Source organism: Phyllostomus discolor, chromosome X (genome assembly GCF_004126475.2).
Source record: "Phyllostomus discolor isolate MPI-MPIP mPhyDis1 chromosome X, mPhyDis1.pri.v3, whole genome shotgun sequence".
NCBI lineage: Eukaryota > Metazoa > Chordata > Mammalia > Chiroptera > Phyllostomidae > Phyllostomus > Phyllostomus discolor.
Genome location: NC_050198.1, coordinates 41,497,616 through 41,521,431, shown reverse-complemented (window position 1 = coordinate 41,521,431; position 23,816 = coordinate 41,497,616). Strand labels below are relative to the sequence as shown.

Genomic DNA, 23,816 nt, shown 5'->3' with positions numbered 1-23,816 from the left:
TTTTCTGTGAGTTCTGCTTGTTTTTTGGGTTTTTTTTTTTTTTTTGCATTTGTTGCTGTCCTTCTTTTGGTTGTGCATAGAGGCACAGTGTATCTACCTACACCTCCATCTTGGCCAGAAGTCAGAAGATTTTTAATTGTAACTTGTTCCTTTCATATATATGGACTTTCTAGTGTTCTTTAAGTCACTTCTGTGGTATGCTGTACCTGCAATCCCCCCTCTATTCTCTATAGCTTAGAATGTGCCTCTGGGCAGAAAGCTGGGACAATGGTACAGCTCTCCTGCTTGATTTCTTCCTCTTGGAGGTCACAATTCCACGCTGCCAGTTTCCATTTTCTGAAAACAGCTGTTTTCATATTTTTGTCCAGCTTTCTAGTTGTTTGTGGCAGAAGGGTGAATGTGGGCTTTGTTCTACCATCATGGTGAGAAATGGGAGCTCCATAAGCCTTTTTAGGCACTGAAGATTACAATTTTTGTTGCTTCCAGTTCAGCCAGATCTATAAGTTTGAACTTGAAATTGTAGGTAGTTATCTGGGCCCCATGTTCCTTTTAAGCTTTGATTATATTACAAGTTGCAGTTTAGCTGTCTTTCCACAAAAATATTGGTACCACTCTTTCTTAGACATTGAAGTTTTAACCTTATTTCTCTCTCCATTTAAGTTTCCTTCAGCATTTGAATTTAATGAACTATTCTTGATTACAATATTGGATCACCTATATAGCTGTCTCTTTGGGACTTTCTTGAGCAACTGTGAACAGCAGCTATTCAAAGAGGTAAGTGCATTATATCCTGTCTATAATCTTCCCAGTTGTTCAGATACCTTTCACATTAAGTGTCACTGTAGAAGGGGACTGGAGATGGGACTTGGATGTAGCTTTATTGCTGTCTGTAAATGGAGGGGTTGCATAGATACCTACCTGGATTCACCAGCCCCAGCACAGATATCTAATCTTACAGGTTGTCTGAAAAAAGCCCCTTACTTTCTGAGGGCTAGGGGCTGGGATGCAGCAAGCCCACAACTCTCTGAAGTGCGTAGGGTCAGTACTATATCCTGGACCCTCTAAACTCCAAGCTCATGTACTTTCCACTTCACTGGCTCCATTCTCTGTGCTGTTGGGCAGAAGGGTACTTGGAGACCTAGGAAAATGAAGTCTGTAGATGAGCACCAAACCTCCCTTTCAGTAACAAGCTGAACTTCTCCATCAAACTGGTAAAGCAGCAGATACCAAGTCTCTCAGAGTTACATCTCACCTCTTCCTTTTCTCCTCACTTTGGGATAAAAGAAACAAATGATCAAAAGTGACAAAATGTTGGAGAAAAGTAGCTTAAACTGTGTGTTCTGGATAACAGAAGAGGACTACCATCTGCAGGTGAAATGTATTCAGTTGGCTAAAAAGATTGTTTTTTTTTTTTTCATAAAATGCCTCTAGGTGTGCTTAGTTGTCTTTAATTTCATTCAAAACAATTTTGTTAGATTGTATTCTGACAGCTGTCATATCAGCGTGCATTAAAAAAACTTACCAAAATTGGAGAATTTTTGTGTAGCCATTTTAATATTGAAGATGGAAGAAAATATAGAATTGTTCAGCATATTATGCTATATTATTTCAAGAAAGGTAAAAATACAACTGAAACACAGAAGAAGATTGGTGCAGTGTATAGAGAAGGTGCTGTGACTGATCAAACATGTCAAAAGTGGTTTAGGAAGTTTTGTGCTGGAGATTTCTCACTGGACGATATTCCAAGGTTGGGTAGACCAGTTGAAGTTGATAGCAGTCAAATCAAGACATTAACTGAGAACAATTAACATTATACCACATGGGATATTAAAATTATCTAAATCAATCAAGTTATTGGTGAAAATGAAAAATTAGTCTTTTACAGAAAAAAACTAAATGGACTTTTTGGCCAACCTAATATTAGAACATTATAGAATTTAGGAGAAAATAGTAGGTCACCAGTGTCCACCTCTCTGTTTCTCAGCAGCCTTCTCACTGTTGACCACACCCTCATTCCTTGATGCTCTCCCCCAGCTCACTGGCCTCCCCAGGTCACTGGCCTCCTCACCCAGCCTCTTCCCTTTTAACCCTTTTACATTCAGTTGGAGTCACCTGGGGCCAGTCATGGGTTCTCTTATCATTCCAAACTCTGTGTTCTCTCTGTAGGTCTCTGGAGTCTGAGACAGACTCCATCAGTCTCAGAGCTCTAAATGCCATCTAGCTCTTCCCCAGCTCTTTTGCATCTCAATAAATGCCACCTCTGTCCATTGAGATCCCAAGGCCAAGTATATAAAGGCCATCTTCAATTCTTCTCTCACCCTCACTGCAGCTGCCCCATCCAGTTCACCAATGAGTACTACTGACCCTGTCCCCCAAATACATTCTTAATCTGGCCACTTCTCACTGCTTTACAGCCACAAGCCTAGTTCAAGTCCCACCATCTCACACCTGGACTAAGGCAGCTATCCAGGAACAGACTTAGCTCCCACCATTTCTGATCTCCAATAGCCCACTTTAAACATAGCAACCAGGGTAGCCTTCCCAAACTTTAGTGCCATCATATGCCTCTTCCCTGCTTGAAACCTCCCTGTGGCTTCCCACTGTGATCAGGATAAGTCTACATTCCCGTGGGCCCTGTGTGATGGAGCTGTTTGATAAAAAGAAAAAAAAATCAGTTCCATGGTGTGCAACTTTTATCTCAATAAAACCATTTTTTTAAAAAATCGGTAACAGAATGCGTTCATATGTACAATATGTAGAATTTAAACCCTTAGGTTCTTATATGTTTTTTTTGTCAAAATGGACTCTTAAAAAAACTCTCAAGATATAATTTAAATACCACACAATTCACCCTTTAAAAGTGTATACATGTCAATGACTTTTAGTATATTGAGTGTACAACCATCACCATCTTTCATAAAATTTTCATCACCCTCAAAAAAACCCTAGACCCATTAGCAATCATGTCCCATGCCCCAACCTGTCCCCTGCCCCTGGAAAACACTATTTTTCATCTCTATGGATTGACCTCTTCTGGACATTTCATATAAATGGAATCATAAAATATTTGTCCTTCTGTGACTTGCTTATTTCACTCAACATATGTTCAAGGTTCATCCATGTTGCAGCATGTGTCAGTACTTCATTCCTTTTTATGGCAGAACAATATTCTATTTTATGAAGAGACCACAGTTTGTTTATTAATCAGCAGATGGATTTTTTTGGATTGTTTTCACTTTTGGCTATTACGAATAATGCCGCTATGTACACTCATGTACAAGATTTTGTGTGGACATATGTTTTTATTTCTCTTGGGTAGATACCTAAGAGTAGAATTTCTGGGTCATGTGGTAACTCTATGTATTAACCTTTTGAGGAACCCAGATGTTTTCCAAAGCTGTTGCAACATTTCACTCACCAACAATGTCTAAGGGTTCCATTTTCCATATCCTTGCAGACATTTATTGTGTCTTTTTGATTCTACCCATCCCAGTGGCTATGAAGTAGGATCTCATTGTGGTTTTGATGTGCATTTCCCTGATGACTAATGATGCTGAGCATCTTTTCATGTGCTTATTGGCCATCTGTGTATCTTCTGTGGACAAATGTTTATTCAGAGATTTTTCCTATTTTTAATTGGGTTGTGTTTTTATTATTGAGTTGTAAGAGTTCCTTATGTATTCTTTATATATATAAGTCCCTTATCAGATATAATTTGCAAAAATTTTCTCTCATTCTGAGTTGTGCTTACATTTTTTGATGGTGTCATCTGAAACAAGTCTCTAATTTCGATAGAATCCAATTTATGTTTTTCTGTTGTTGCTTGTGCTTATATAGGGTCACATCTAAGAAAGCATTATGTAACCCAAAGTCATGAAGATTTGGGCCAGTGGTTTTTTTTCCTAAGAGTGTTATACTTTTAGCTCTTAGATTTAGGTTTGTGATCCATTTTTTCAGTTACACATTGTATATATTGTGTAGTAAGGGTCCAACTTCATTCTTTTGCATGTGGTTATCCAGTTGTCCCATCACCATTTGTTGCAAAGACTATCATCTTTCCCCCATTTTCTTGGCATTCATGTTGAAATAATGTGAGGGTTTGTTTCTGGTTTCTTTTCTATTCCATTGATCCATAGGTATATCCATCACATGCCAGCACAACTTGTATTGACTACTATAGCTTTGTAGTAAGTTTTGAAGTTGGAAAGTTGAGACCTCCAAATTTGTTTTGGTGATTTGAGAGTCCCTTGAATTGTTGGTGGTGTTTCTCTTGTAAATACAAAATATAAAATATGAGAAGGTCCACCCTGGAAGGGTAGCTCAGTTGTTTAGAGCACTATCCCAATACACCAAGGTTGCAGGTTCCATCCTGGTCCTGGTCAGAGCACATACAATAGAGCAATGAATGCATAAATAAGTCGAACAACAAATCAATCTCTCTCCCTCTCTCCCCTCTCCTTCTCCCTCCCTCCCTCTCTCTATCCTACTTTCCCTTCCTCTCTCTCTCTAAATATCAAGAAATTAAAAAATATGAAAAGGTCCTAATTGATTTTTCTGTATCTGGATACCTTGTGAGGAAGTCAGCTATCTTGGGAACAACAGAATGGTAGAAAATGCTCTTGGCCTCACCATTTTATTATTTTGATTTTGTCACTGTGCTTGATCCATGTTTAATGTTTAGCTGCCCTGCCATGCCTGTGGGTTTAGGCATTTTCATTCACATGAGCAACGTAAATGTTACGGTATTTCTAAACAGTGCACTGTAAAATCAGGTGGTCGGGAGATATAATTTAATGATACATTTATTCCTCTATGTAAGGCTTCTCCAGCCTGCTACTCTGACATGTTTTTCACAAGATAGCTGTGGTTTTCCATGAAATGAATCTTATCTATAAATTCTGCCCACAGTCCTTAATATTGAGAGTCACAAAAGCAAACTGCAAACCAGAATTTAAAGTGTATTTGTTATGGATGAGCCCCATCATTTCATGGTTGTTAGCAAGTTCTCATTCTGCCTTCACACAGATACAGTTGCCAGATGTTATCAAATTCAGCAGTATGTTTTTCTAGGATAGAAATCAGTGTGTGTTTTCATGTCATCCCTTGAATGAGGCAATGTATGACAGAGGGATAGGTGTGGGGCTTAGTAAATGTTCCTGAATTTCAGTTTGAACTTGCTTCATTCATTATACAAATCTTTTTCTTTATGTAATACAAAATCTTGAGAATATATAAAGAAAAGCTGAACTTATTTCAGTGTATTCCTTTTTTGTTTTTCAGGATGTACCCACAAAGACTATATCCTTATGGTCTTATATCAATAGCCAGCTTGATGAATTTTCTAATCCCTTCTTTGTGAATTATGAAAACCACATCTTATATCCTGTTGCTAGTCTGAGTCATTTGGAATTATGGGTAAACTATTATGTGCGATGGAATCCACGAATGAGGCCTCAGGTATCTTTTTGTTTCTCTTTTCAAAAGAGCATGTCTTTCTGTTCAAGTAAAGATGGTGTTACAGTAATAGGTGCATGCTAGGTTTTAGAACATTATACTGAAGACCCTCTGCCCTTGTCTCTCAGGGCTCAACCCTTTATGTTCATGTTCAAGCAGGTTCCTTCCACACACCAACTGAGATGCTGTTTGCTGGGCTGGAGTTAAAAACTTTAGCACCTCTGTCTTCTACTGCTGATGGGCACGTGAATGAAGTATTATCAGCTACCATGTTTGACTTAGTTTTTCCCAGAACATGACTCAGAGGTTTTATGTGGGTAGCAGTACCAATTATGCAGGGTACCACATGTGGTGTCAGTGGAGGGATATTTGAAAAATGCATTGTGGTTCCAGTTTCTAGATTCTGGTAGTACAATAAAAAGGCAGCCTGTGCTGAGTCACAGAACAGGTACCACTTGAAGAAGGGGTAGTTTCCTCCTCCTGTGACACTTTTTCACTCTAACATTTTCTGAGATTGAAAACATTAGAGAACAGTGCCATCAAAGCCAGGCAGCCAAGCCTTGGTCACCCTTGGTTTTCAGTGGCTGAGCTTGGGCTGTGACTCAGGCACTACCAGTTAGGGTTTCTGAGGTGCTCCTCCAAGCCTCTCCTCTACATAGTCCTGCCCCACCCCCAATCTTCTTCACATAGGTGCCCAGTCTGCAAGGTGGGGAGCAGACTGATGGAGGAAGCACTCACTTCTGTGGACAGATGACTTTCTGCTGAAGTTTTTTTTTGTTTTTTCAATTTTTGAAACTTTTATTTTATGCTTTCTTTTTAAAGTATATTTTATTGATTATGCTATTATAGTTGTCCCAATTTTTTCTCCACTTTATACCTGCTCCGCCCTGCACACCCTACCCTTCGGCATTTCCCCACCTCGTTTTGTTCATGTCCATAGGTTGTACATATAAGTTCTTTGGTTTCTCTATTTCCTATACTATTCTTAACCTACCCCTGCCTATTTTATGCCTACCAATTATGTTTCTTATTCCCTGTACCTTTTATTCCACATTCTCCTTCTCCCCCTCCTCACTGATAACCCTCCAAGTGATCTTCATTTCTGGGATTGTTCCTATCCTAGTTGTTTGCTTAGTTTTGGTTTTTTTTTTTTAGGTTCAATTCATAGTCATAAGTCTGTTGTTATTTTAGTGTTCATATTTTTTGTCTTCTTTTTCTTAGATAAGTCCCTTTAACATTTCATATAATAAGGGCTTGGTGATGATGAACCCCTTTAACTTGACCTTATCTAGGAAGCATTTTATCTGCCCTACCATTCAAAATGATAGCTTTGCTGGATAGAGCAATCTTGGATACAGGTCCTTGCCTTTCATGACTTCAAATACTTCTTTCCAGCCCCTTCTTGCCTATAAGGTTTCTTTGAAGAAATCAGCTGATAGTTTTATGGGAACTCCTTGTAAGTAACGGTCTGCTTTTTCTCTTGCTGCTTTCAAGATTCTCTTCTTATCTTTAATCTTGGGTAATGTAATTATGATGTGTCTTGGTGTGTTCCTCCTTTAGTCCAACTTCGTTGGGGCTCTCTGGGCTTTCCGGACTTCCTGGAAATCTATTTCCTTCACCAGATTGGGGGAGTTTTCCTTCATTATTTGTTCAAGTCAGTTTTCAATTTATTGCTCTTCCACTTCTCCTTCTGGCACTCCTGTGATTCAGATGTTGGAATGCTTAAAGTTGCCCCAGAGGTTCTGAGCCTCTCCTCATTTTTAAAAATTGTTTCTTCATTCTGTTCTGGTTGGATATTTATTTATTCCTTTTGTTCCAGATTGTTGATTTGAGTCCCAGTTTCCTTCCCTTCCCTTCCCTGTTGGTTCTCTCTATATTTTGCTCTAGTTCACTTTGTGTACCTTTCATTTATTCCTTCATTTTGTGACCAAGCTCAGTCATTTCTGTGAGCATCCTGAGTACCAGTAATTTGAACTGTGCATTAAATAGGTTGTCTATCTCCTCCTCACTTAGCTCTTTTTCTGGAGTTTTGACCGGTTCTTTCATTCGGGCCACATTTCTTTGTATCAGTGCACCTGTTATGTTTTAAGGGGTCGGAGCCTTAAGTATTTGCCGGGGTGGGGCAGCCCTCTTTGCTGCATTGTGGTGCTGTGGGAGAGGGGTCAGAGAGGGAACAATGGTGCTTGTTGACTCCACAATAGCCCCACTTTCCAATGAACTCTCCTGTGAGACTGGGCATTTCTCCCACCTTCACAATGCTCAGAATATTTTACTGCTATAGGTTTTGAGTCTTTAGTTTCCTGGTGAGCCAGCCCCTCCTCACCCTTGAGGCCACCAGCTTGCTGCAGGTCCTCTCCATCCACCTGTCTCCACCCTTCCTACCTGTCTGGATGAAAGTTTCTTTACCTCCTTGGTTGTTGGAGTTCCATGCAGTTTCCTATTCTGGCATTTCTGGTTGTTTATTGTTTTTAAATTGGTGGTTATCCTTTTTTTGGTTCTGTCATGAAATGAAGTATTTCTATGTATGTTTCCATCTTGGCTAGAACTTGAAGTTTGTTTCCTTCTTCTTTTTTTTTTTTTGAGTTAATATTCTTAGGGTTTCCTGGCAGTCCATCTGGAGTGTGTTTCTAGGGTTTTATTTATTTTTTAAATATATTTTATTGATTATGCTATTACAGTTGTCCTATTCCCCCCTTCATTCTGCTCCACCCTGCACACCCTCTCCCACCCATATTCCCCCCTTTAGTTCATGTCCATGTGTCATAAGTTCTTTAGCTTCTACATTTCCCATACTATTCTTGCCCTCCCCCTATTTTCTACCTACCATCTATGCTGCTTATACTCTGTACCTTTTCCCCCTCTCTCTTCCTCCCACTCCCCTGTTCCTAACCCTCCATGTGATCTCCATTTCTGTAGTTCTGTTCCTGTTCTAGTTGTTTCCTTAGTTTGCTTTTGTTTTAGGTATGGTTGTTATTAACTGTGAGTTTGATGTCTTTTTTTACTGTTCATATTTTTTATCTTCTTTTTCTTAGATAAGTCCCTTTAACATTTCATATAATAAGGGTTTGGTGATGATGAATTCCTTTAACTTGGCCTTATCTGAGTAGCACTTTATCTGCCCTTCCATTCTAAATGATAGCTTTGCTGGATAGAGCAATCTTGGATATAGGTCCTTGCCTTTCATGACTTGGAATACTTCTTTCCAGCCCCTTCTTGCCCATAAGGTCTCTTTTGAGAAATCAGCTGACAGTCTGATGGGAACTCCTTTGTAGGTAACTGTCTCCTTATCCCTTGCTGCTTCTAGGATATTCTCCTTAATTTTTATCTTGGGTAATGTAATTATGATGTGCCTTGGTGTGTTCCTCCTTGGGTCCAAGTTCTTTGGGACTCTGAGCTTCCTGGACTTCCTGGAAGTCTCTTTCCTTTGCCAGATTGGGGAAGTTCTCCTTTATTATTTGTTCAAATAACTTTTCCACTTGTTGCTCTTCCCCTTCCCCTTCTGGTACCCCTATAATTCGGATGATGGAATGTTTAAAGATGTCCTGGAGGCTCCTAAGCCTCTCCTCATTTTTTTTGAATTCTTATTTCTTCATTCTTTTGTTTGGTTGTTTCTTTCTTCCTTCTGGTCCACTCCATTGATTTGAGTCCCAGTTTTCTTCCCATCACTATTGGTTCCCTGTGCATTTTCCTTCATTTCACTTAGTGTAGCCTTCATTTTTTCATCTAACTTGTGACCAAATTCAACCAATTCTGTGAGCATCTTGATCACCAGTGTTTTGAACTGTGCATCTGATAGGTTGGCTATCTCTTGGTCGCTTAGTTGTATTTGCCATGGAGCTTTAATTATTCTTCCATTTGGGCCATTTTTTTGGGTCTTGTTGTGCTTGTTATGTATGAGGGGCGGAGCCTTAGATGTTCACCAGGGCAGGGCAACCCAGTCACTGGGTTGTGATGCTGTATGTGGGGGCAGGGTCCGAGAGGGAACAATGGCACTTGCTCTGGTCTGTCGGATTTCAGTTCCTTCCGCCGCTTCCCCCAAGCAAACTGGGCCATTCTGGTGCTGATTCCTGAGTGGGTGGTCCTGTGTGTGTTCTAGGATCCTGTGGGTCTCTCCAACAAACTCTCTTGTGAGGCTGGGAGTCCCTCCCTGCACCTCAACCCCCACAGGTGTTTTCAGTCGGTGTTTTGAGGCTTATTTCCTGGTGCTGGGACCCTGAGTTGCACAGTCTGTGTCACTCCCCAGTTTTGCCTGGTTTATCTGCATGCGAATGTGGGACTGCCTGGTCAGTCAGCCACCTTGTGTGCAGCTCCTCACTTCATAGTCACTGCCTCACTGGGTCTGCCAGCTGCTGCCTGTGTGCCCAGGGTCCTCCCGCTGCCGTCTTGCATGCCCAGTGCCACCACTTTTTTGTGCTGCAAACCCCTTTCCACCTGGCTGCCTAACGCCACTCCTCCTAACAGTCTGGATGAATGTGTCTATTTTAACTCCTTGGTTGTCCGACTTCCATACAGTTCAATTTTCTGTCAGTTCTGGTTGTTATTTGTTTCTAAACTGTTGTTGTCCTTATTTTGGTTGTGCAAGGAGGCACACTGTGTCTACCTACACCTCCATCTTGGCTGGAAGTCCGTTTCTAGGGTTTTCACATCATCACTTCTGTTGGCCGCAGATATACAAATCTGTCTTTCTCCTCTGCCCTCTTCCTTCTCAATCCTTCCCTCTCATTCAGTGTCTTCACAGTTTCTACATCCACAGTCCCCAACCTTTTTGGCACCAAGGACCAGTTTTGTGGAAGACAATTTTTCCACATACTTGGGTGGGAGGGATGGTTTTGAGATGATTCAAGCACATTACATTCAAGCTCACTTCTTGCTGTGGTGCCCAGTTCCTAACAGGCCCAGACCAGTATTGGTCCACACCCAAGAGGTTGGGGACTCCTGCTCTACAGGCATGTTTCAATGAAGTACCACAGGCTGGGTAGCTTAAACAACAGAAATGTATTTATTATCTCTCAGTTCTGGATGCTAGAAGTCCAAGATCAGTTGTTAGCTGGGTTGGTTCCTTCTGAGGTCCATGAGGGAAGTATCTGCTCCAGGCCTCCCTCCTTGACATGTAAATGGCTATCTTCTCACTGTGTCTCTTCACATTGTTTTCCCTTTATGTGTGTTTCTGTGTCCAAATTTCCCCTTTTTATAATGATACCAGTCATATCGGATTAGGGTCCACCCTAATGATTTCACTTTAACTTGATCACCTCTGTAAAAACCCCTTCTCCAAATACAGTGACAATCTGTTGTACAGGGGATTAGAACTTCCACATATGAATGGAGGGTATATAGTTCAACCCATAACAATCCCCAAGCCCCACTACCCATGGGGAAGACCAATTGTTATTTCTCTTTTCAGTTGGCCTGGTACTTGGAAGGTACCATCACTTCAGTAACATTTCTTCCATACTGGAAAATTCACTCACTGTACACTTAGCTCCAGGCTCTGAGAGATGCAAAGTACTGCCCATGGCACTGCTTTTCATTTCCTGACTAGCTCCCTTTCTCTCTAACATCACAGCCCAAGGTGTTCATCGCTTGCCTGTCCTTCCTGTTCCTGGTTCATTTCATTTGTTCCACAAAGCTTTAGCTACAAAAGCCCTTTCCTACTCTAGAACCTGAGTCAGCCATGCCACCCTCAAGACCTGAGGCCTGTTTTCCAGAACACCATGATCAGGGCATGCTCAGCACTGTACTTGTCCTTCTCTCTGAGCAGGCCCTAGATACCAGGAGTCCACTGTACCTGTGATTCTGCCACTTCCTCCTCCCAGGCTGATGGACTCCATGCTCCACAGGCTGCCCCTTATAGCCACCCCTTTTCCAACTATGGAAATGCTTTCCCTGCCCTCTGTCTCTCATGGTGCCAATTGCTGGTGATCTGAGAACCTTCTTTAGCAAACTTTCCTGAACTGAAACTCCCCTCCATTTACTATATGAGGGCCCCAGCTGCTGTTACCATGTACCATGCAAATTTGTAACGTGGTACAAGGGGCCACTAGCTGCTTCCTATGTTATTAACAGCATGGAGCAGCAAGAGCCATGAGCATTTCTACATTGATTTAAGGGGACCTTAGCACTAAGGCAGCCAGAGTGCGTTTCTAAATACCAAACAGGTTCTGGGTTTAGTGTGTCTTCTGAATAGCAAAAATGCTAACTTTTAAGAGTTATAAAATATTTTCTTTATTGAAAGAACATCTGAAGCCAGAAAGACACAGTCTCAGCTCTTTACCCCATGAAAACAAAGAGTATACATTTAGTCAGCTTCTTTGGTCAGTGGCCAGTGTTTTAAATATAGGTTAATTTTACCTGTGGCCAGTAAGCCATTAGTAACTCATTTCAAATGTTTAGTGCTAATGCCTGTACCAATGAGCGTCCATCCTTAGCTCTGTGGCATCAGTTAGTAATCATCTGTTGTCTCCAGAAGGCTTCCTCATAAGTATGGTCCCCAAATCCTTTCCCCTTCCCTCTTTGGATTGGCCCATGCCTTGGGCAACTCATCGCCTAGTGGCCAGTCAGTCATACAAGGTTCCCTGGCATAGACAGTCATGGAAGGGAAGGCTGCCCTTAAGCCAAGGCCAAATGCTGTTTCTGGTGGTGACTCTATCTCTGATGGTAATCTGATACCTGAAGTGGGATAAGGTCCTTAGCCTCTCTGAGAGCTTGCAGGGGTAGGGGGACTTGAGTGTAAAATGAGTCCCGGCCTTGAAATTTACATTCTCCCTGCACTGTGTTACACAGAAGGGAGAACTGGAAGGCAGTCCCATGGGGCACAGCTTTTTATCCTCAATGCAGCAGGCATGCTTTGGAGACTTTCTAGGTGCCAGGAACACAGTGTGTTGGAGAGTGGGCTGGGCTTGGTAACATCCAAGGCTAGAGCTTTGCAGGCCCAAGCCTCAGAGGGCCTTGTAAAGCATCCATAGGAATCTGCACTTTATCCCAGAAACTGTGGAGCACCCTACTCCTACTCCCACCATGGTTTGTAGGGCAAGACCTGGTATATGTTCTAGAAAGCTCTCTCTGGTAGCACTAAGGTAGACAGTCATGGGGGGGGGGCAGTGAAGGCTGTGGCAAAGGGATCAGCAAGAAGGCTAATGTGGGCATCCATGATGGAGGCAGTGAGCCAGGCTAAGCAGAGAGGAGGAGGAACTGAGAGGATAGATGGGGACACAGGGAGGATAGCTTGTTGGGCCACTTTCTTTTGAGGACAGGCTAGATTGGTTGCCTGCAAAGGGACTCCTGGGCATCCATCAAAGGATCGCTGGGTGGGAAGGAGGGCCCAGCAAATACCTTGTGTCCTTCGAAACCTTCGTGGCATATATCTCGTACATGCTAGCACCCATTGGGTGACTGGCCCCTAGGTGTGCATTTTCTTGAGCAAGCATGCCTTTGACTTATTGTCAATAAAGATGACATACAGTAAAACATCCAAAACGCTGCACAGAGATGTATAATGTTCCTCTTGGTCCCTGGGTGTGTGTGAACTTGTATTCCCCATACTGTCTGCTCTCTCTGAGGCCAAGTTACATGTGTGTCAGTAACAGGAGCCTGATTGCAAAGCAATCCATCATTTGATTGGAACCAAATGATCTCGCAAACAGGAAAATCCCAAATAGGTCCTAAGGCCAAGAGGGGTGCTGTTTCCTATCTCATAGTGGCTTAGGGATCAGCACCTGATTTGGGGCTGATCCCTAACTTTCTCTTACTTGAGGGGCCTTTGCTGTCAGACTCCCATATTGCTGTCCTATCCCTTCTTCCTCTGGCCTGCTGAAGCCAGTTTATTTTTGGCCTCTTCGGTGCTGGTTACTGAGCTACACTGCTATGGTGGAGGCACCTGGTTGCCCTATTTTTCACCCCCTTTCTTGCACTCTCCCTTCCTCTCCTCTCATCTCTGGCTCACTCACTCAAATCTCTGCCCTTCTTTTCCCCTCTCATCCCTGTCACCCCTTTGTCTCTGTCCTCCCCGTTTTGTATTTTTGTCCCTCCCTCTCATCTGTCTCCCTCCTTTCCTCTTCCCTCCAGTCAGGCTATCATTGGCATCCCTGATGAAACAAACAGGCTTGGTGGGAATGGAGAGCCCAAAAGACTTACCCCCAGAGCATATGCTATTTGTGCTGGTTGCTGTGGGATGAAACAAGCATGTGTGTGAAGAGGTAGAAGGGAAAGCACATGCATGGGACCTTCCAAATCCTAGAGGATTCTGGAATGCTACAGGGGAGTGTAGGTAGGACCTGGTGAGAAGTGAGCAGGACAGGCAGGCTGGGGTCTGATCACATGGCCTTGAAGCCAAGGTCAGGCTGTTGCCCCCAGGGTGGAAGGAGGAAGCCATTGGAGGGTGTTAAGCGGTTGTCCCTTGTTGCACAGAGGAGGGGAGAGAGGAGCCAGTGCCCCCAAGGGACTTCCCTCTGCACTGCCCTCTCCAGTGGCTTCTACCAGCTCCTGTTCCAAGTGATAAAAACGAATACTTCAAGTTGTAGAAGGTGCTGATTTAACAGAAGTATATTTAGCCAGTAGAGCTATTTTAAAATTGCAGAAATTCAGAGGTGTTGGAGGTATGTGTGCATGCAGGGGGCATACATGTAAACAGTGCTGTGAGGCACCTTGGAAGCCAATTGCATTTTCCCGCCAGTCTGAGGAAGACTGACTATCCCTTTCTTAGTCTGTGACTGTGGCCTTGCCTGTTGCACAGGTTGGGGTTTTATCTGAGGCCACTAGTGTTCTCTGAGAACCTGTACAAACTGGCAGAAGAGCACAGGTGATAAAAGCATCCAAGCATCTCCACAGGACCAGCTGAAGTCCCTAGCTCCTGGGTAGGGGGCCGTGTAGCTTGGCTTAGAGACTTCAGACACACAGGCCATATTGGTTGTGAACTCAGCCTGCAGTTAACAGCATCAGCATGCTGAAAGGCTATGTTAGAAACAGTGCCCAAGAGTGGCCCACTAACCCAGCTGTGTCCTGCTTGCCCCTAGATGCCGATACACCAAAATCTCAAGGAGCTGCTGGCCATCAGGGCAGAGCTGCAGAAGAGGGTGGAGGACCTGCAGCAGGAAATGGCCACTCGAGCCTCATCCCCATCTGAGCGGGGCTCCTCACCTTCCCACTCAGTCACACCTGTACACACCTCAGTCTGATGGGCTCCAGGGGCAGCAATTCAAGGGAGTCCAGCCATCAAGGCCATCCTGCAGCTCCATTGGTCTCCCGATGACTCAGGCAAGGGTCCTGCAACCTGTTCTGGCTATAGCTTGTGATCTTATCTTTTAGGATTAGGCCTAGTGCCTCCACATCTGGATGGCCTTTCCAACCAGTGACCATGTGTGTGGCTAGCTGACAGCTCCCACTGTCACCTGTCCTTTATGTTTTCCGAACACCCCATTTCTCTCCTTTCTGGTTTCTCAGGGTGGCTGTCTGTCCCACTGACCCTGTGATCCAAATTTTATTGCTCAGGCAGCTTGGGAGAAGCCATAGTGAATGGAGTGCAGTGCTTAGGATCAAGAAGGCCTCATACCATTTCTTTCCTTCATTAAAACGAATGCCATTCACTTACAGACCATGTTGACAGCCATGGGGCTGCATTCAGCTCCTTGCTACAACTTGAAAACTGTTTTAAAATTAACTACCTGGGGGGAAAGACAGACCATTGCCCTTTGTTCTAGAGTATTCTCTTGCAAGGGGACCCCTGTACCAATTACTGCTGTGTACATATAAGGTATTTTTTAAAAAAGCAAATATGCATTTATTTTATTATGTCTTTTTTTTATGTTTAGACCAGTCACCTCAGGAGGCATCTCCTAACTGGACTGTGTAAGACATTATTTTCAAACAAAGCTCATGCTAACTTTTATGTGGTACATTTGAAATGCAGTTAGAATATGGTTATTTAAATGGCATTGTCTTCTATCTTCATCTTAATTCTGGTACTTGCCTCCTGAGGTGGCCTAGACGGTTGATGGCAGTAGCAGCAGGTTCCCTTGGGATGGCTTTGTAGAGGGGAAACCGAGGACTCTGGCATCTCTGAGAAGGTGCTGGCTTTCCCACGGACTCCTTTAAGGAGTTGCCTGTCCACAGCTCCTGGCCTGTCTGACCGTGCAGCCTCCTGCTTTTTTGCTGCCGGCCATTTGTGTCAAAGTGAGTCAACTCTCACCTGTTATCTGCCTGTCTGAATATCCTTTTAACTTAGTTTACCCATATGATTTAATGTCAATATTTTAAAGCAACCACTGTGCTGTGGCTTCAGTTGCCAAAAGTATAATATAGCACACACTTCTCTTGGATTTCTCCTCTCAGAGACAACCTTCTCCAACTAGGTCTCTCCTCCCACCTTCACTCACTGACTTTGGGCTCTAGGCCTCTATCAGTATGGGCAGGGACTAATTTATGATCAACTGGTCCATCCACTAGTGCTACAACTCTGAGCTTCTCTGTGTGGCGTGTTACAGAATCTTGCACATTTGCGTCCACCCCAGCAGGCACACCCTCCCTCTGCTCTGCCATTCAAAGGGACCCCCTCCACTGCAGAATTAAGCTTGCCTTTCAAATCAGGAGACTCAGAAGCTCATAGGGTCAGACCCAACTACAACCGCATTGGAATATCCAGTGTTTCAAATTACTGGATGCTGTGCCAAGTCTTGCATACTGACCTTATTTTTGAAAATATATTCTTAAAAAACCTTAAAAAAGGTTTTTTTTTTTTTTTTTTACAGTCAAATAGAGAACAGATGTTTTTTCAACTTGGAACTTTCTGATTCTTACAGAAAATTATCTGGTATCTGTAGGGTATCAGAAGTACTTCTTCAAAGTAATTTGATCACTTAAATGAATTACCCATTTTTATCAGCTGGGGATTTGTTTCTAAGTCACAGTTCAATTCCTATTAGTTTCTGACTTACCTCCCAACATATCTGAAAGCTTATTTATGAATGGATAAACTGGATTATTCATTGATAGCAGACATTTGCCATTTTTCCCCCTAGAAGTATTCTTTAATCCCCCAGATTCACTAAGACTATTAAAATTGGTGGGGATGAGATGAACCTTGTGACAGAACCAGAGAAGCAGAGTGTTCTTATTCCTGCCTCAGCTAGTTTGGTGCTGGGGCAGGGTGGGGACCTGGACTGGGCTGCCCCACACTCCTCTGTATGCTGGACCCTAGAAAGAGCCCTAGAAACTCCCATTCGATTTGAAAGCGGCAATACATATCATTTTCCTTTAAATGTTCCTAGCAGAAAACTATTTCTAAAAAAATTTGAAATATAGTTTTGTTACCTAAACAACTCTTTTTTTTTTCAGTTTTATTTGAGTATACTAGAATGTAAAACTTTACGGTTCCGATTTTTAAAAACTGGTACAGTATCTTATTTGCCTCATCTGATGCACTATATTTCAATTGGTAATTAAAATGATGTTTGCTCTGTCTTTTTTTTTTAAGTATTTTGGTAGATTTTTCCCTTGGGGAAAATTAGCAATAGTAAACATTCAATTCATGTTATTTTATTATGTGCCAAGTGCAATATATGTAAAGTGCCTTTACATGATTTAATTCACTTACTAAATTGTAAATGCAGTTTATCATAAGTCTTCAGTGTTTTGGCTGAAATGGGTAAGTACCTTGAGAAAATGTTAAGGACATGGGAAAGGACTGGAGACACCTGAGAGTCAGGTGTACCTCTGAGGAGGCAGGGCTCTCTTTCCGGGCCATGAGTCCTAGAGTCTAAAACCTGGCAGACTTCTGAGAAGCCCCAAGGTCCCCACCCCAAGTCTACAGAAGGAATGCTGGCCTTCTGCAGGTGGGCTATATGGGCTTGGATGATACCACAGCGACCCCTGAAGGTCACCCTTCTTAAGAGGGCCTGGGTTCCCTGTCTCTCTCCCTGAAGCAGTCACTGTAGCTGTAAGTCTCCAGCAGTGACATCCCAGTAGCAAGGCTGGGAGGGCCACTGTGCCAGGTCTCAGCTGGCTATGCAGAACCTCTGCACTGAAGTCACTCAGTGGGTTTGGGTTTGAAGACTTGGTACTATTTTACTACAAGAACAAAAATGCCACCATGTCAGTGTGAAAACCCTCACACTGAAATGTCTGTCTTTTCAGTTTTTAATCCCAGCTGTCAGGTCATGACAAGGGCACCCTTGATCCCAAATAGACCATTCTGCACACAGCTGCAGTGAGTAGCAGGGCACAGGGGTCTGCATCCCTGCTCAGCTTTCTATGGCTGAAACCACTGTACAGACCTTGCATCCTCCCTAGATACTGCCTTTCTTCGAAGAATGCGGAGTAATGGTCTTGGGAGTTGTGAGTCTGGGGCCTGCCTCTGTCCTCCCCCCACCCAACATCAGGCCTTAGCTCCTTGTACCCTGAGGGGGCTGCCCCCTGGAAGCCCTAAGCCTCCTCTCACCTTCTAGAGAAACACATGTGGCTGGGGAGGATGTGGAGGAGGGTCAGCTCCATATCGTAAATTAAGAAACAGCATCACTTGACAAAGAAAGTGCCTTAAACGCCATCACAAGGCAATCAGCTGTTAGGTTCCATTTTGTTTAATGCAAAGACGAGACAGATTACAATTCACATTTAAATACAAGCACATAAAAAGTACCGGCGATTCTGAGATCAGTCTCTATTTCTTCTTCCTAGAGAACTGGTACTAACCTCAAGGTTGCCAAGGTAGTGGACCTGGCACTGTTCTGTGGGTCTGACCCTGGAGGGTACCTCACTCCACAAAGGTGCCATATCTCCTTCTTCCATGTGCTCAGTTATTGTTAACACTGCCCCCCCTTCACCACATTAGGCTGATACAGATTGGCTATTTTCAATCGACCCTACTAATTCACTCTCTTTATCTCCCCTGTCACCTAGGACAGGCCCATGCTGGCCCATGCAACTTTAAGTTAACCACACAGTTACAAGAGCCCCGTAGGCTTTGGCAGGTGTTAATCCTCCCCCATCCCCTGCTGCCCCAGGATGAGAACTCTACAAATGAGTGGCTGAGTGACCTTTCAGGCATGGCCAGCCACTAGGAGCAGGTCTGGGCACTGGGCTGTGGGCATTCTGTAGAAGGCACCCAGATAGCTGAGGAGGAAATAAAATGGGTTTGCCAACTGAAGTCTCTGCTGCTGAGAAGATGGCTTCACAGAGTGTGTTGACTTCTCATCACAACTGGAAGACAGCAGGCTGTTTCCCATCACAAGCCTCAGGTTAAAGCTAAAGGGACAGGTAGGGGCAGGCACCTGGCTTCTGGCCCCCCAGTGGAGAAGCCCAACTGCCCAGGACCAGTGCCATGCCTGGCCATGCCAAGACACACAGGTTACATCACTCCTCATACTACTCGCTATTGTGACAGACTTTTCCATAAATGCCTACACTTCCTAGTGGCAGGGAGGAGAAATATTTTACCATAAGCAAGTGCTGCCCGTATTTTTTAATCCTTTAAAATGCCTCAGGGGTCTTGGTACTCAGACATCCTAATGTGATCCCTCTGATTCCTGCCTTCACTGAGTCCTGAGGTCATCCTGTCTACATGGCAACAAGCCATTGATGCAAAAAGCCTTCATAGCTACCTCCTACCCAGTACTGGTCAGGGGAAGAGGCCATCAGCTCTTGCCATCCTTGGGAGGAACAAGCCCAGCAAAAGTGACAACAATCTAGCTACTGGGAGGGGCTGGGAGGGGCTGGAAACAGGCATACCTCACAACCACTGCCTCCCCTGCTCAATCTCCTGGAGCATGGGGAGGTCACATTTTTCTGCCTCCACAGTACCATACAGAAGTGTATCCTCAGTGCTCCATGCCCCCTTGAGGACACACATTCCTGACCTGTCTGCGATGTACCCCACAGGGGAGAAGGCATTTTAGGACCTGAAGGCCTGCAATGGGAATAGGTCCAAAGGACAACATTGAACCACTCACTGCAATTATTACCACCCCAAGAGTATGTTTTTAAAGCAAGCACTAAAATGAACACACAAGGCAGGCATCAGATAACCTAAGGGGTCTGTTCAGATTTAGACTATTTCCTTAACAAGTTGGAGTTTCGTCTCATCCCAGCACAGCAGACAAGGAGCTAACATACAGCCTGTGGAATTCATGAGGCCTCCCTTGTAGGGCAGAGGCACATGAACTTATGTCCTTCCTGCTGACCTATATTATGCTTTCAGAACTGATTTTTGACACTGCAAAATGATTATCAATAGATCATGGCTTTAGACTCTACGTCAGCCTTTGACAGCAGAGCTCACAGGGACAGGACCACATGTGGGCTGAACAGGAAGCCAGCTTCGCTCTAGCCCAAACCAGACAGCAGCAGGCCAGGTGAGGGGCCAGGGCCAACGGTGTTTACCATAGTGAGCAGGCACCCAGCGCTCATTCATCACCAACATGGCAGACAGAGTAGCTACAAATTTTCCAAGTCAGGTGTATATCACTAAAGCAAGCAAACATCCTTCCTCTCACCTCCCCTCCCCTCCTATCCCCCTCAAATATATTTCTAAGCAAGTAACAGCATGCTCTGGTTTTGATGCTGATTCATGATGTCTATTCGCTAGCAAAATGAAAACACAAACAGGATAGAGGGTGACACCCCCCCCTGCCCAGGATAAAATGCATTTCTAGTATATAAATGATTCCTAAAAACTAACAATGTCAGTCTACAGACCACACCCAGTCCCCTATGGAATCAGATGGGAATTAGACCTGAGAGTCACAGCTGCTACTTGTCCAGAGGATTCCTAAACCCTCAAGGCAGTCTATTATGGCATGCATGTTTGTACTTAAATGAAAAATCTCCATGTGGACCAGCTCTCTGGAAGCCCAGCAGTGAGCATCAAAGCTGGAACTGAAGAGGACCCAAATGACCCACCCACTCCCATCCTTACCAGGGTGTTGTATGTGTACAATGTTACCTAGTGTTCACTGGTTCTTTCATTACAGGGGTGCTAAGCACTGGGTACTAGCTAGCTAGGCTCCCCAACAGCTCTCTGAGGTCACACCAAGGGCTGCCAGTGTCGGGGATCACACTACCCTGTGATACGTCTCTTGTCCCCTAAGTATAAAAACTGTTTTGCCCTCCCTTAGCTTGGTCTCTGTCCCCAGCTCACTAAGGCCTGGGATAGGCTGCCTTTGGGCAGCTTGTGACCCAGCAACTTCCAGGGCTGAATTTCAACACCAAGTCTCTTCAGGGTGCCTGTGGCATGGCAGGCACCCCACCCTGTGTGCAGGGCACAGAAATCAAACTCACAAATACCCAGAGCTCATCCAGAAAACTTAGAACAAGAAGCCAGTGGTATCAAAGGAGCAGTACAGCAGCTGTAGGTCCAAATGAAATGAGCTTGGTCTTCTGTGGCAGCACCACTGTGTGCCCACTGCTAGGAGGGGCCCTCAGATCCTGGGTGGCTGGGGCTGTGGTGCCTCTGAGGACTGTGGCGGCAGCTCTAAGTATTTCACTGGGAAGAGAAGATGCTTGTTAGAAGGGATTTCCACCCCGCAGAGAAGCCACAAATACATGAGTCAGCCCCTGCTGGGGATAACGATCTGGCTCTTTGTCTTTCCTGTTCTGGGCTCAGGAAGCTCAGCCCCTCCTGGCCAACCTCCCCTCTGGCACCCACTCTGTCCGCAGTCAGGGCAATCCTGGACCCTGGAAAGAAGGGAGCTGGACAGACCCTGGGAACAGCTCAGCCTCCAATTCCTCATCTGCAACATAGAAATGCTTCTGATTGGGTGGCTGGGAGGATTGTTTTATTTATTTTTATTTTTAACATTTTAATTGTTGTTTGAGTACAGTTTTCTGTTTTTTACTCCCATCCCAGCCCCATTCCCAGTGCTCCCCAGGATTGTTTTAAATAAAACACTTAACACAGTACCTGGTCTATAGAATGTGCTTATACAATGGTGGCTAAGAGTTTTAAAAATGATTAGTGAGTGCTATATAGAGTCAGTTTTCCCATGTTTTAATCTACGGCTCTTTAATCCATTTAGTACATTTACTGCCAAGTATCTCTCCTAAGCAACGTCATGGAGTACCCTGCCTCCCATTACACACCAGTGGGGCCTGTCCCCACTGCTGCTGCCATCTGGTCCAGCACAAGATGTACCACACTCCTGTCTCCCTGTCTGCACCTACCCCAGCCTTTGCAGAGGAAAACTGCTGGGTTCTCCCTTTCACACAGTCTTTCCTGACCACCCCACTGGCATTCTGGAGCCATAGGTGGTATATGCCCTGAGAAACTGGCCACTCCAGGCCAGCAGCCTGACTTATGCATCTTCATCACTGATGGCTCTTGCACCCAGAAAGGGCTTGATGACTACAGAAGAGGGAAAGGAAGGGAAGGAGGGAAATGTAATAGGGTCTATGTGTCTATGTTTTAACCAAGTTCCCTCTTGCCTTTGGCAGTTTTCAAATTGAAAATTGAAAAGTTCTGGCTCTATCAGAATTTGTCTGGTAGTTATCTCTTCTCACTGCAGAGATAGGGGCCTGGGGTTCATGCTCAAATGAGTCAGGAGCAGAACCTGAGCCCCAACAGTGCACTGAAGTCCTCAACACAGCACCAGATGGTCTTGGCTATGGGCCTAGTGTCCTTAGTGGCCAACTGATCAGGGGCTAAGTGCAGGGACCTTTGGGCCCCCAAAGCTCCTTGCTCTGGCTGGAAATTCTAGAAACAGACGCCTCAGTGCTTCCTGCTCTATCACATTTCTGCTCAGTGTCAGGCTCACTAACTAGGAGACCTTCAGCGGGGTATACTGACCAAGAAGTCCTCACCTTGGGGTTCTTCACACACAACAGCTTCCAGGTTCTCTCCCTTCACGTAGTCTGCATCGAGACCCTCTGCAAAGGGCAAAGGACAGAGTTAGTGACTGACACAGAACCAAAGGGTCTGGCACCATGATTAATAAGCACTCCTGATCAAATCCCCCATTACAGTTAAAAAAGCACAACTCCCTTACAGACTCAGACCCTGCATCTTGAGCCACCTGAATGTCCCTGTCTGGGAAGAGTGGCTGTCTGGTAGTATGCTGCCTTCCCATGAGTTCTTGTCATCATCTTCAGAAATGATGACACAAGGCAAAGGCAGCTGATGGATACCCCAGCCCCACAGGGCAGGTGCCACCACATGTGAGACTGTGGGCCAGTCAGCAGCTCTGCTCAGCAGAGGAGGCACCCAGTGGCAGGGCTTAGTGTCACCCATGGGTCTACATGCTGGCCCAGGGACCAGGGAGGCAGAGTGGGAGCCAAGCACTACATGAGTAACTGATGGATGCTGAGCAGGGAGAGGCAGATGGCTGAGTGGGGCTCACTTGGGAGATGCCAGCAAAGCCTCCTGCTAGTGTACAGCCTTCCCAGGCAACACCCACATGGAGAGGCCAACCGATGACTCTAGGCAGTGGGAATAGCAGTGTCTCTGCCCCAGCATACAGGGCCCACAACCCACCAATAGCTTCTCTAGTCTAGTTAGTCATTTGGGCTTTCTGCCCACACACTTCCTAGAGGGACTGGGGGACTCTGCTTGCCAGCACTCTGGCCACTGAGCACCACCATGCTGGACACAAGGGCCATTACTCAGGCCTCAGATTGGACCCCAACACTGCTGCTGCTTAGGGAGAATCAAGAGTCCCTGTCATATCCTGGAATGAGTGGGAGACTGAAAATCTGACCAGAGCCCTGGGCTTGTGGGAAAGTTGGGTCATGGTTACAACCAAAAACCAAATGAGTAGGCTCCAGTGTAAGTCAAAAGTCACTCTGACCTTCTGGGCTACAAATAGGCTCTTTGCTTAGAAAAGTACACCTGCCTGCCCTGATGCTTCCTGGGCTCAAGGCAGATACCAGATGGGCCCAGGAAAAATGTGAGCATCAGTCATTGGCAGGTATGTCTGGCCCCCATATGGGGCAGGGCAGGTAATGGTGTTAAAGGAAGCTATTCCCAGCCAATAGGCAGGGGATGGGAAATGCACCCTGATCCCTTACCACTGCCCAGCTATCATTCTGGTATGAACTGTACTGGCTTGCCTGTGGGTAGCCATTTGGTTGCTCCTTGGGGATGACCACCAATAGGCATCTGAGTCCCAGGCAGGACTCCCACCCCTCTCCCCGACATCCCTGAACCAGCCACACACAGCCTAGGGATAGAGAGTCTGGCAGATGGCACCTTCCCACACATATCAGGGGAAGCTAAAGATGGTTGTGGTTGCAGCCAAGTTGGAGAGTACCAGAGAAGCGGATGGGTGTAGGGTGGTGAGAAGCGGCAAGAGTATCAGGATGAGGAATGGTACAACAAGGTATAGCAGAAGAGGAAAGTGAGTAAGTCAAAGTACACTGTTACCTTGACCTTCTGCTGCATCTGG

The 23,816-nt window shown here is 44.8% G+C and overlaps 2 protein-coding genes across 17 annotated transcripts in view; one reads left to right on the top strand and one right to left on the bottom strand.

Moving 5' to 3' along the window:
- The window catches only part of MTMR1 (myotubularin related protein 1), a 93,793-nt gene extending 76,885 nt beyond the window's left edge, over positions 1 to 16,908 (top strand). For 14 of the 15 annotated variants that reach the window (XM_036016275.1, XM_036016266.1, XM_036016265.1 and 11 more), the window contains 3 exons: positions 661 to 774; positions 5,281 to 5,457; positions 14,466 to 16,908. In XM_036016275.1, the coding sequence (XP_035872168.1) occupies positions 661 to 774; positions 5,281 to 5,457; positions 14,466 to 14,627 (453 nt within the window). In that variant the 3' untranslated portion in view covers positions 14,628 to 16,908. The remainder of the gene's footprint in view (positions 1 to 660; positions 775 to 5,280; positions 5,458 to 14,465) is intronic. The other variant, XM_036016273.1, reaches the window with a different exon arrangement.
- Positions 16,909 to 17,573: 665 nt separating this feature from the next.
- Positions 17,574 to 23,816, bottom strand: part of CD99L2 (CD99 molecule like 2) — a 129,599-nt gene continuing 123,356 nt past the window's right edge. The window contains exons 8-10 of one of the 2 annotated variants that reach the window (XM_028522684.2): positions 23,795 to 23,812; positions 22,237 to 22,302; positions 17,574 to 20,923 (exon numbers count right to left, since the gene is read on the bottom strand). In XM_028522684.2, coding sequence (XP_028378485.1) covers positions 20,859 to 20,923; positions 22,237 to 22,302; positions 23,795 to 23,812 — 149 coding nt within the window. In that variant the 3' untranslated portion in view covers positions 17,574 to 20,858. The remainder of the gene's footprint in view (positions 20,924 to 22,236; positions 22,303 to 23,794; positions 23,813 to 23,816) is intronic. The other variant, XM_028522685.2, reaches the window with a different exon arrangement.